Source organism: Rhinolophus sinicus, linkage group LG16, assembly GCF_036562045.2.
Source record: "Rhinolophus sinicus isolate RSC01 linkage group LG16, ASM3656204v1, whole genome shotgun sequence".
NCBI classification, from domain to species: Eukaryota; Metazoa; Chordata; class Mammalia; order Chiroptera; family Rhinolophidae; genus Rhinolophus; species Rhinolophus sinicus.
In genome coordinates this window covers 27,553,370-27,566,635 of record NC_133765.1, presented here as the reverse complement: position 1 = coordinate 27,566,635, position 13,266 = coordinate 27,553,370, and the positions used below count along the sequence as shown (strand labels likewise).

At 49.8% G+C, this 13,266-nt stretch overlaps 1 protein-coding gene across 2 annotated transcripts in view; it reads left to right on the top strand.

Moving 5' to 3' along the window:
• The first annotated feature begins 1,888 nt into the window (after positions 1–1,888).
• SRRM4 (serine/arginine repetitive matrix 4) overlaps positions 1,889–13,266 on the top strand; it is a 155,209-nt gene continuing 143,831 nt past the window's right edge. The window contains exon 1 of one of the 2 annotated variants that reach the window (XM_019753969.2): positions 1,889–2,508. In XM_019753969.2, coding sequence (XP_019609528.2) covers positions 2,378–2,508 — 131 coding nt within the window. In that variant the 5' untranslated portion in view covers positions 1,889–2,377. The remainder of the gene's footprint in view (positions 2,509–13,266) is intronic. The other variant, XM_074321011.1, reaches the window with a different exon arrangement.

Here is a 13,266-nt window from a genome sequence, read left to right as displayed (position 1 = left end):
CTTGCTATCCTAAGGACCCCCAACTCCCAAGCAAAAACAAACTGTATTTTTCACAGACTTCCTTTGCTTCCTACAGAATCACCTTGGGCAAATCACTTGACCATCCTACATCGCCACTTCCTCACCTTTAAACCAAATAAGGGCAGCTTCACGCTCCTCACCTGGCTTCCCACTACTGTTCAGCCATCAAAAGAGGTAATGTTATGCAAATGAAAACTTTATCAACGTTGCAGAAACTTAGAACCGGAACGGGCTAGGAAATGTCGATCGATCTTGTGGGGGTAGGATGCCGGAGAGTACCTTTTCTGCGCGGGTGACTCAGTTCTGACCCCAAATGTCATGACTAAGGATGGTTTTAAATATCCCAGGCTACTTAAGGAGCCAGCTCTCAAAGTCATTTAAAATGACAACTTCAGGGTGAGAAATAGGGCGTGAGAGTGATGGAGGAGTGGGGGGATTTGGAGGGAGGGAGAAGGGGAGAGGACAGGTAGACACTTGTCTCCATTTTCCTCTACCTCCAAGCTCGCCAGCCCTAACCCCACCTCCTGGCAGCCGCCACCCACGTGAAAGAAACCAGCAAATGCATCTTTAGCGGTCGACCAGAAGGGGTCGCTGCAGAGCGAGCAGCGCTCCCAGGCACTCACGTACATCCAGATACACATACATCTGAAAGTATACGCGCTTCTAGACCAATACTCAGTTACTCCAAGGTTCTTTTTTCTTCTCCTTCCCCATCTTGTTCTCTCTGCGCTCCTTCTCCCCTGTCTGTCCCATTCCCCTCCTGTTCCCTTTCAAAGAATTCCTGAAGTTCACATCCTTCTCAGCATCAGCAAAAACCATGCGTTTATTCTTGTTGTGGCCGAGATCCGTGCCAGGCGCTTGAAGGCCATTGACTCTGTTAGGCCTCCTTCCGGGAGTTTGCAGCCTGGGGAGCGGGAGTAGCAACTCTGCTGAGATTAAAGAGCTCCGAGGGAGAGATGGGGTCCTGCAACTACCTCTTTTTTTTTTTTTAACGAAAACCCTGGGGGTGGAACTAGCTAAATTCTGCCAAGACTTTCTGTGTCTAGGGTTTATTTGTGATTCTAAGTTTCCAATTTGGGGGGTTGGGGTTGAAGGAAGCGATTAGAAAATGGAAAGAGAGCTCGAAAAATTACTCCCCTATAATCCTCAGATTCCCCCCTCCAATCTCTCCCCCAAGCGCTTTCTTTTCCAAAACGGACTCCTCTCCTGAGACAAGCTCTGTTAAGAAAAGTGCTGCAGCCGAATTCCCCAGGAGTGGATGGGGTGGGGGACTCCTTCCTTTGGACGGGTTTGGCAGCGGGGACGTTGGACTGGCTGGCTGTGAGGTACAAAAGCCTCACCGCATGCACAGATGTAACGCTGCGACCCTCTGCGGGCGGGGGCGCGGCTCGGCAGATGGCGAGAAGCCGAATTGGTGACGGATTGTCCATCAAAGGGCACTTTCTGGGTGGTGGGGACCTCCCGGCGCCCAGGCACAAAGAGGAATGCAGAGGACCCCCCCTTTGCCGACCTCGGCAATCCCTCCCTGAAGTGACGGGGGGGGGGCAGGTTGGGCGGATAGGTTAAGTTTTTTACTCCCCCTTCCATAAGAAATCCGCTACAAGACTTGCGAAAGGGCTGGGAAGGGAGGTGGCCAGGCCCAGATCACACCCAAGAAGGAGCGTTGGGCGAGGGGGTAGGGAAGGTCCGCGACAGTCGGGAGGAGAGAGGACAGGCAAGCAGGCTCTTTAGCCTGGTTCTGTTCGGGGCGCTCGGATTGCTTCTCTGAGCGGTCAGCGCTGCACCTCTGTCGCTGCGGGGCCTTGGTGACAGGCGCACGCCCCGCCCTTTCTCCTCCCAAGACCTGCGGGCTTTTGTTATGCAGATGGCGGCAGGAGGCTGAGCTGGGGAAGGAGGGAGTTGGTGGGGAGGAGGAGAGACGGAGAGGGGGGAGGAAAGTGCTGCTCGCGCGACCAGCCTCCTCTTCCAACGTCACATTGTGCGAGAGACAAAACCCGGGCGCGCCTGAGCTCACACGCGCACGCACACACGGACGACCCCTCGCCTCTTCTCTCCTGGCGCTGCCGAGAAAGCCAGCCCTGCCTTTCCTAACTGGGGCACGGAAGCTCAGCAAGCTCAGCGCGCAGCCTAGAGCCAACCCAGAAGCCGAAGAAAGCCAGCGGACAAGCCTTCTTTCTCTCCTGCCTGCCCGGCTGAAGCGCCCCATCCCCCCGCCCAGAACCTCGATCTTTCCCACCCCACCCCACCCCTCTGGGTTTCACCGCGGACAGAGCCCGGAGCCGGGTGTGCCCCGTTTGGAATCAAGGTTTCAGCACTTCGGACAGCGCCCGGACGCCCCATCCCCTTTGGGTTGGCGATGGCGAGCGTTCAGCAAGGCGAGAAGCAGCTTTTTGAGAAGTTCTGGCGAGGAACCTTTAAAGCTGTGGCCACCCCGCGTCCTGAGAGCATCATTGTCGCCAGTATTACAGCCCGCAAGCCGCTGCCAAGGTAATGACCTCCTTCCTAAGAAAGGGAATGCCTGTACCCCAGAGCCCGGAGGGGTGGTTGCAGCAGGCAGCTGGGCCAGGGCGCCAGTCTTTCCCCGTCACTACTCGTTATCTCCCGCTGGAACATAGGAACTAATTGATTCTATGAGGTGGAAGCTGGTGAGAGGGGATGGGAGTCTTTATCTGGGAGCAACGCTCAACTGTCTGCTGACCTGGCAGCTCCTATTCAAGAGGTTTCGCTTGCTTAGGGTGGGTGGCGTAGGTGGGATACGACTTGACTGAGAAACTTTTCTTGGAATCATAGAGCTCAGAGCACGGGTGTGTGTGGGGGGTGGGGGTGGGGGAAGGGTGGGTTTGAGGTGGTTGGGGGTGTTGTACAAAAAGAGATGCTGAGGGTTGAACCAGCTCAAGCAGTGTTCTATACTCAGCTCAGAAACTAGCGAGCTCTGAACGTTTTGACAAAAGCCCATATGCTGTTCCCTCAAATACACCCTAAACAGCATCCTCCTCCATGCGTTTCTGGTTGCTGTTGCTGCCGAATTCTCTCCTCTCCAGCATCCAAAACCAGGACTCTGAGCTCAAGAGTCAGCGAGGAGCCTTCCAAGACCACAAAGATGATCTTGGAAGTTTTATTTGGTGTTTTCCAAAAGAATCCGATTGCTTTGAACTCAGGCATAAGAAGAGATGCTTAAATGGTGGTGGAAAAGTGTGATGGGGGGTAGAGAATAAGGGAAGCAATGAAAGGAAGGCAAAAGGAGAAAGAAGAGGATGTGGGGTGAAACGAAGAGAGGGCTGAGCAAAACAGAAGCATTCCAAGACGTAGAAAACCCAATTCTTTCCATAAATCATTTAATTTAGAGGAGTTTGAGAACGAAAGAAAGGAGCCTGTGCCCTCTGTCAGGGAAAATGAAAGCAGTATGAAAACTCATCTCATGCTGGTATTCGATGCTGGTTTGGTGGGAGAAAAAAAAAGAAAAAGTGGACCAGGAGAGACCACTTGGAGCATTTATTAATCCTGGCAGGCTACAATAAGGGAGTCAATGGAAAACATGTCGGGCAAAGTGCTTCAGACAGAATGCCTGGGCTGATACAACTGCATGTGAACTTTCCCGTGGGTGGAGGGTGGAGGACGGATGGGGGAATCATACCTAAAATCCAACTCAGACTGAAGAACTTTCCGTGGTGTGATGAGGACCTACCTCATCCAGGTGTTTAGGAAAACGGATGCCCCACGTTGGCAATGGGTAGACTGACTAGAAACATGATGGGCCAGCAGGATGTGGCAGGCAGGCTGCAAGCCGCTGCCGCCAGTATTTGTGGCTGGGAGGGAAGAGACAATCCTGAGACACTGGCTGGAGAAGGGCAACAACACCAAATGCCGTCAAAAGCTGATGTTTCTCTGCTTGGAATGGAGGTTCTTTGTGGAGAGTTTTGACGTCGGCGGTTCTATCTTCCTGGGTTTCTGCCATCTATTCCACCTTTGGCTGCACCTACTGTTGGCAAATTACATGCTGTGCTGGCCAGAAAATATGCCCTTGTAGAAGGGACTAGAGGGAATTTCGTTGGAAACTAGTGTGGCATTAGGTACGGAGTCTCCCGCATAGTTCAGGTATGCAGGGAGAGGAGAGCAGATTCGGGTGGTATTTTCACTCAGAAAAGCATACCTGAGGTCCACCTGGCTTGCTACTTTCACTCTTTGCCTGTCAGTCTGTTACTGTCATGCCCTTTTCTTGGTCATATTCTCAATCGTATAAATTGCCCACAAGATCTCCCAACTCTTATGCTTTTTGTATCTTTGTACAAATCCTAATGTAATCCATCTGAGACTCTTACAATAATATACTCAACCCTCCCAACACAGGTGTCGTTTCACTCCTGGTTATCTTTTCATGTTCTGGGTCTCCTTCCCCCTGGCAACCAGCCCTGAGGTGAACGTCTGAGCCATAAGCCCCTCGCTCATGTCATGCTGGAAGGATTCTTTTCAGTACTTCTGTAACAGGTGTGGTCTCTGTGTAGAACAGATTTCAGTTTTATAGCTGTTACTCCTGGTTTGGGGCTGAGAGTGAGCAGGGAGCATTTGTATTCAAGTCTTCAGGAAAGGCTGGGTTTGAGTTGTCTTTTAACAGACTGTCTATCAAACTTGAATCATCCCCATTGTCGCCAAAGCCAGCCACATCTAGTGATGGTCAATTTCCACCTCCTTTTTAATGTCCTATGCTTACTTAAGGGTGGAGGTACCATGTTTCTAAAGCAGAGTTTTTAGGAAGGAAAGGGACAGAGGAATCAGCTGGCCCCAGTGGCTTCCTCTAGAGGCAATGTGGGGACTTGGTCTCATCAGAAATGTTGTTTGGGTCCATGAGTCAAGTCCAGCTCACAGTCACCAGATCTGCCCAAGTACCTGTCTGCAGGGAGAGGGGGAGGGGCCAGATGAACCACCAGCCAGTTTTGTTGGTAACACACTTAATATTTGTTTATAGATCAGGGCTACACCCTGAATGAATTTCCCTGGGATATTTTAAGTCTATCTCTGAAGATAATTTAGTACCGGGAGAGGAGCTTACATTCAATTCGTTGATTTCATAGCACTATGCATACATCATACAGCAGCACTCCAAGCAAAGCATCCCCTAGTCCCCTCTCCCCCTCTGTGAGGCATATTTGATGAGGCAATAGCTTTATAATGTATCAAATTGCAAGCAGATGTCTGACTCAAATGTCAGAACAGTATAGCAGGGAGGGAGGCAGTATATCAGATCTGTGAAGAGCTCAGCCCTGAGCTTCAGACAAACCTGGGTCTACCATTGAGCTGAGTGTCCGAGACAAGTGGCTCTACCTTGCTGAGCCTGTTTAGTCAGCTTGGAAATAGAAATCGTCATCTCAGGCAGGGAGTTCTGAGGACTGAGTCAGGCAACGTACTTCCTGCAGTGTGGGGGGCGTAGTGATTGTTTATTAGACATTGCTTCTAAAACAAACAGCTCAGAGCTTTGATGGCCAAAGGAAATCAACAATTCCTTCCAGTGTTGTGTTCTTGTGGCCACCCATGTCTCCTTACCCCCCTCACCCCCCGTCATGCTGACAATAAAAATTGTGGGATTGCAACTCCTGACAGGTAACTACTCAGAGATGAAACTAACACACAGGAAAGTGGAGTGGGAGTGTTCCCATAATTCCCCTCCTTGAGCGAAGGTGAGCTGCTTTCTGATCTGACTCTCTCAGTTAAGGGGTGGGGGGCTGCTGAAGAATCAATCATCTGGATTCAGAGTGGATTCAGAGCATCCTTACGGAGTTTTTTTTTAGTGTGTGTAGGTACTGCCCTGCCCGTCTAGAGAAGGCCCAAACTCCTTGAAAATCACAACTGGAATCCCTTGTTCCATCAAATCGAGAGTGACTATATAATTTATGGTTCCTCTAAGGAGTGAAAGGGGTTGCTGTGACTCGTTATTCCAGGATGGAAGAGCTACCAGGGACAGTGCCAGGCAAACCAGGCTGTAGGGTTCACCATAGCCACACCTCACCCTATACCAGCTGGAAGAGAGCCAGCAGGAATCGATAATATACTTGGAGTGTAAGAGACCTCCCCCTCTTTTGTTCCCACCGAGCAAGTATAGTCATTTTCCCTGGCATTAATTCATTCTTTGTTAATTGCTTAGTCCAGAAAGTTTGTACCCAAGAAGTTTAGGCTCAACGGGAAACCTAGAGGTGAGGCCAGTTCAAACTGTAATAATCATATAGATGAAGAGTAATAGAGGACTTTATGAATGTGTGAAAATTCTAATTTGTAATTAGCATACCAGTTGTTTGTGGATACATGCACGTTAGTTAGGAAAGTGCTAGAGCGGTTGCCCCCTTCGAGTAGAATAATCATTCCTTTTCCAATTCTTTTGGCAAACTATTAATTTTCTTCGAAAATCATTTCTATGTAGAATAGCCCAGAAGCAGACGTCAGCCCAGCCCTTGTCCAAAGGGTCATAAATTCCAAACTGTGGGAGATTTTACTGCAGAAAGGGAAAGATGGCCAAATTGTAAGTCAGGAGAAATGCCTTTGAAACATTTAATTCAAGACTGCCCCTCATGCCAAGAGATCAGTTTAGCACATTTATGCTGGCTCTGTCCTCAGGGAATAGGGTGAAGGGCTGTTGGGAGGTGATTTCCTGACAGCCAGTGGTTAAGAGCCAGTGGACCGAGGGGCAAAGCAAACGCCTGCTCTGGAGATGAGTGAATGCTTTCCTCTGGGAAGGGCGTGTTATTGTTTGGGTCCGACCTCTCTCCTTCTGAAAGGTGACATGTGTTGAATGGTGTACAGGGGTCAGTGGAGGATCGCATCGTCAGTCCGTGGGACACTGCAGTGTTTACTGGGTGACCGTGCTATCTTAAAGACACAGGCTGCCGTAGATGGTCAGTGAAAGTTGGATGCATTCGTTAGATGAGTGCATCTGGTCCAAATCCAGCCTCCATTAGCTCTCTTCCCATGCCACCCCCAGTCCTGACACCCTGGGGATTCTGATCAATGCAATCCAAGAGACACACACAGCAAATAGATCGGACTCCCGCTAGTGTCAGAATGAAGCTCCCTGGATACAGACGTCTGGCTGGCGGGCGAGTAGACATGTCGGCCGGTGTGGGGGCTGGAGGTTGGAGTAAATGCCACCTGGAAGGGCTTTCCAGGCCTGTGGATCTCCATGAACTCCACCCCCACTCCAAGCCACCAAGAAGGGGGAACAGTCCTAAACGCCTAACTCCTCTAAAGAAGCCTGGGTCACGTGCCTTCTGCTCCCTGAGCGTCTCAGGCATGCTGCAGGGGCACAATAAATTTAAAAACTGTCCTTTCTTCCAGAGAGGCTGGATTTACTTTTCTGTGAGGTGGAAGATCGCGCAGGGGCTTAATTGCTTGTTACTAAGACTTCCTGGGAGGGGTGAGAGAACATTTCTGAGGTGGAGGAAGCAGAATGGTTAAGAGCTTGGGCTCCGACATTGGATCTACCCAGGCTGAAATTCTGTTTTGGTGTTTCCTAGCTTTGGAATCTGTGAGTCACTTCACCTCTCTATGCCTCAGTTTCCCCCTCGGTGAAAACTCAGCTGATGGGGTTGTAGTGAGGAGTAGATGTGATAATTCCTATAAAGAACACGGGCACACTCCTGGCACAGACCCAAACCTCTGTAAATGGCACCTTTGTTACTATGACGTGAGCTACCTCACGCGACGCAGTAGAGAGAGAGTGCAAGCCCCTCCCCGCCTGGGCTGGGGTTGTCTGGTGGTGATGGTCAGGGTTCCTTGGCTTTGTCACTTGCCCACCTCAGGGCTCTGGATTCATTTTTGACTATGGTGTTGGCGTTCCGTAAAGAGCCACTGGATGGATGTAGAGCTGTTTAAAAGATCTGACAGGCCCCCATGGCAAACTAATCAAAAGGCATGTTTCCTTTCACTGTTTGTAAACACTTCCTGGGTATGTGACCTTTGGCAAGCAACTTGACCTTCTCAGTCTTGGTTTCTCCCTCTACAAAATGGGGCTAATAATAGTAGCCACCTTCTAAGAGCTGTGGTGAGGACGGAAAGAACTGATTTCTGGAAAGTGCAGTTTGGCACACAGTAAGGACTCCATCAACGTGAGCTCTTACTATTAATAATAAATTACAGTTTTTATCATTACCATGTGCCAGGCCCATCAGGAAGGAAAAGATGAATGAAATGCAGTCTCTCCCTTTGGGGGCCTCGGCGTTTAGTGGAAAGGTCTACGCCGACAAGAGTCCATGTGACAGGAGGCAGGCAGTCTGAAGTACCATTATATAGATGGGAATAAAGAAACGGGGATGTGGAAAACCAGAGCAGGGCGAGCCCACCCAGGAGGCAGAGTCCTTTCTTATCACACAGTTACCCTCAGTCATCTGATCTGTAAAATGGCAATTATGCTTTCATGTCATCAATTTTACCAATAAATACAAGGAACGATCAGAACAAATAAGGCCTTTCTCCCCAGGACAGTCTCAAGAAAGATCTTTTCTTTTGCTAGAAGGAAAGCAGTTTAAACTCTCTGGAGGGGACCTTTTCTGCTGGGGGCCCATTGTCAGAGCGAACGAAACAGGGCTGTGGAGAGGACGTGCGCATGTAACATAACATTTCCAACTCCTCTGTCACGGGCTCGAGGATACAGGCTGGCGTGGGCTGTAAGGTTTCTTGTCCCTCATGGTCTAGCTCTGGCTCAAACGAAAGCCAGTCTGTACTCCTTGAGCCCCCTCCGCTGCTGCGGGGATCAGAGTCAGCTGACACATGTCGTGGAAGGTAAAATAAGCCACAGGGGATGGAGTGCACAAAGCGGAAGGAAGAAGCTGCATGTGGCTAAACAATAAATGTGTACTTTCATTCATTCAACGACGTTATTGAGCTCCTATTCGATATAGCGGTGAACACTGAGAAGTCCATCCCTGCTCTCCTGGTGGAGAAAAGTAATAAATGCAGAAACAAACAAATAAGATAAGATCAGGTGCCAATAAGGGCTTTAGAGAAGGAGAAAGCAGGGGCAAGGGGTGGAGTGCGAGGGGCAGGGGAGGGGTGGGGGGAGGCTGCCTTGTTGGATGCAATGGTCAGGGACCCAGAGGGAGGGAGGGGGGAGGGAAGGAGTAAGCCATGGGGATAACTGGGGGAAAGGGTTTGAGACAGAGGGAACAGCAAGTGCAAAGGCCCAGAGGTAAAAGCCTGTTGGCTGTATTTAAAGACTAGCAAGAAAATCAAGGGTGAGTGAGGGGGAGTCGGACAGGAGATGAGTCCCTAGATGTAGGCAGAAAATAGATCAAGCAGGGCCTTATAAGCCAGTTAAGGGCTTCCTGGGTTCTCAGCTCCTAGACTGAGGGCAGGGAAAAGATGCCAGTGGGACTCCAGCCTCTCAGTCAGGATCCCCAGTCTGACCTGCTTCTCTTGCTCTTCTCTCCCAGGGATGACTTTGAGTAGTAATGTCAGAAGCTTAGCGGGGCCTCCATGTGTTATGGACAAGCATGAAATTTACAATCTCTCTGATTGTGATCAATCAGATTAGGAAATTGAAAAAGACACTGTTTAGACTGCCAAATAGCAGCGGCAAATCTTGTTCCTATGGCGGGGAGTGTTTGATGTATCTCTCATATTCATGCGTGTAAATCTAGATTGTTCCTCTTACCCAGCAGCGCCCCCCTTCACTGCACACCCACACACCCTTACACTACAGTCTGCTCTCTCTCTCTCTGTCTGTCTGTCTCTCTCTCTCTTCCTCTCCCTCCCCCAGCATCTCCATTTGAGATTTTGCTGAGGGAGCTCCCATATGCCACAGCCTGTGTGCGGAGCTCCGTGAAATAAAACACGGAATTAAGATGTCAGAGAGACAAAGCCAAACCAAATACAGGAACAATGCCGAACCCTAAAACAGTCATTAAATAATTCACGTCTACATGTGTCTGTTCAAAACAAATACTAAGATCCTCCGGACACAAATGTTTCTCATCAGGAGAATCCCCCAGTTGTTGGGTTCCCAGCGCTTACACCCCGCTGACAGCTTCACTGAGCAGAAACACCAGCAAATCACCATTCTCTGGCTTCATTAAAAGTTAAGCTCAGGCAAGTGAGCTGTGATTTTTACAAGACAGTCACCACTCCTGTGGGAAGAGAGGTGCCATCTGGGCCTGAAGTGTGTGCGTGCGTGACGTGTGTGTACCCTCACTCACGGTGGGAATGGGTTCCGTTGTTATGTGCCCAGCCCTGTGCTAAGCACATTTCATCTGTTCGTCTCATTCCATCCTCACAGTAACTCGAGACGACAGGTATTTCTAAGACCCTGTTCCACAGAGGAGGAAACTGAGGCTCAGCGAGTGAAAGTGACCTGCTCAAGGGCACGAGGCTGAATCGAGTCAGAATGGGGATAAGAGCCAGAGCTCTTAACTGATCTGTTTATAGCCTGGTGCACTTTGCAGAGGAGGAAAACCTGAGACTAGAGAGAAGAGGCGTGGCTTGTCTAAGGCCACACAGTTTGGAAGTGGTGAAACTAGGATCTGAACTCAGGCCCACCCGATTGCATCTCTGTTCTCTTCCATTCACTGTGGTTTGGCTCTTAAGGGTGTGGGTGTTTTTCATTTGTTTTGCTCATCTTGTTTTATGTCCAATCAGTTTAGGCAATCTCCATTGTTCCGGCCTCAGACCACCCTCAGGAATACTGCCTTCCTCTGTCCTCACTCTCCTTACCCATTCTCCATGTCTAGCCAGAGGAACCTCTTTGAAAGACAAGTCAGATATATGAGGATATATATATATATCCCCTCCCCCATCTAAAGACCTCCATCATTAACCCTTGGTTTGTAGAATACACAGCTGACTCCCTGCCAAGGCCTGAAGTCTCTCCAGGTCCGGCTCCTGCCCACCTTCCCAAGAACATCTCTAAAATGCTGCCCCGCACTCCCTCTGTTCCTCCTGCACCCTACTCCTTTGCTACTCCAGCTTTCCATGGCTTTCTGCCGCACGGCCTTTCCACATGCAGCCAGAAAAGCTCTCCCTTTGCCCTCGTGCCTAGTTTACATCTATTTCACTTTCAGGTCTTAGCTCAAATGCTGTTTCCTTAGGGAATCCTCCCATAACGCTCCAGACTAGGTCACACCCCACATTACAGATTTTCTCATCACTGCAGTATCCCTCTTTATTCTCAACACCTTTGTAATTTTATATTGATTTGTGGGATCATTGATTAACACGTACCTTTCCCAACAGACTGGACGTGTCATGAGGGTGGGACAGTGTGTGGCCATTGGTGTATCTCTTTCACCTGATACACAGCAGAGGGGCCAAACAAATGTTGGCTGAATGCATGAATTTTAACATTTCTCCTCATCAAATCACTTTCATGCCTGATAGTCTGAACCACATGGAATTCCCAATATTCAAAAACAGCCATGTTATTTCTTTCGAGAACTGTTTGAATTACTGAGGGTGGAGACCATTTCTGTCTCGTTTCTTGCTGCTTCTGGGCACCTAGGGCGGTAGCCCATGGTCAGGGATCTTTAAATATTTGTTGAATGAATAATTAATGAGGGCAGGCAGGCGTAAGCATATGGTACAGATGAGAAAGCTCAGAGACCTACAGAGGTACAGCATCACAATTTTAGAGCTAAAGGGGCCCTTGGGATCAGCCAGTCTCCTCATCTCCTCATTTTACATGTGGAGAAATGAGGGCTATGCTTTCTAATGAGCGTAATGTATTGGATCAAGAGTGTGCATGTATAATGTATAAGTAAATACACACACATGGGGGTTTCCTTCTCAGAATTTCTTCCTGAGAGACACGAGACCAAAAGATCTTTAGGGCCCACCGAACTCGCGCAGCGTCTTGTTTTGTGGTGGGGGAGACTGAGAGCCACGAAGAGAGTTTGCCCAAGAGCCTTAGCCTGAGTCGGCCTGCGTGAGCTCTGGGTGCAGTGAAGTGGTGCAAGGTTCATGTTTGAACTCCCTGCTGCGATCTGGTGACCCAACAGGCACCACTCTCTCTCCCCCCGCCCCTGAGAAGATGTCCATCTGGATCCAGCCTGTGGCTGGCAGAGCAGGTGAGCAGCTCTGGCTGTTTGTGGGATCATATTTCAGAGCGTCCAGCTGATAAGGAGGCTTTTGTTTGGGCAGCTTCTCGTCCACAGCCAGGTGGCTGGTGACTCAGGGTCGCAGCCCGCTCCCACAGGGGGCAGGTATCTGAGCAGGGACGCCGATTGGGCACAGGGCCACCATGTGCCATGGGAACAGTCATTTCCAGCAGAAAGCCATTCTCAGACTAGCACCAAAGTGGTTGGCTCTTTATAAACCAGCGTCACTTCACTGTGGCCTTTTGCCTGCAGTCAGGATGGGAGGGGCAGAGGGCACCTTGAGGAACTCAAATGCAGCCTCGTAGTTTTACAGATAAGGAGACTGATGCACAGGAAGAGCACGGGGCATTCCATGGTGCCTCCGCAGGCTGACGTCAGAGCGACAGCTGAAATATGGGCCACTTGACACCCACTTCTAACACACCACGCTGCTCAGAGTTTCTTGGGGAAGAAGGCAGAAAAATTCGTTTATTTCCAGTTGACACATAGGAAGGGCGAGTGAAGTTCAGAGATGTGAAATGACTTGCCCAAAGTCACATCGTGAAATAATGATATATTGTTATTATCGCTGCTGTTGCAAACAGTTACGATTGATCTCATTTGATCCCCTCAACAGCAAGTGCCAATTTTATGTCCATTTTGCAGATGAAGAAACTAAACCTCAAGGTCTTACAAAGACTGAGAATAAACCCCGGGTTGTCTTGTCTCCCAAGTTCAGTGTCCCCATCCCACTGGGGGACAAAAATCTCTGACCCCAGGAGCTTGTGCACTGAGCATGGATCCACCAAGCAGGGGAAGCAATGGCATGACCCTCTCCAGTCGTTGACCAGCCTGCATGGCCAGGCTCACCCCCATGAACCCCGCCTTATCACTGAGTGTTGCAGCCTCACACCCTCACGTCTGCTCCAGTACGTGCTGCATCTTTTTCCTAAGTGGAGACTCTCATAGAGTGACACTCTATTACTGGTGATGGGACCCGTACCTGCAAGAGGAAGCCAGAGCTCAGGAATCTCAGGAAGAAACATCATTGTACCTCGTCACTGCAGGGGCCAGATGGTGGGGAAACGGACCCCAAAGTGCAGTGGGAGGAGCATGAGTCTGGAAACCTTCCTTCCCTGGGGAAGCTTATGTATGACCCCCAAAGAAAGGACATCTTGGCAATTACGAGAGTTGGAGG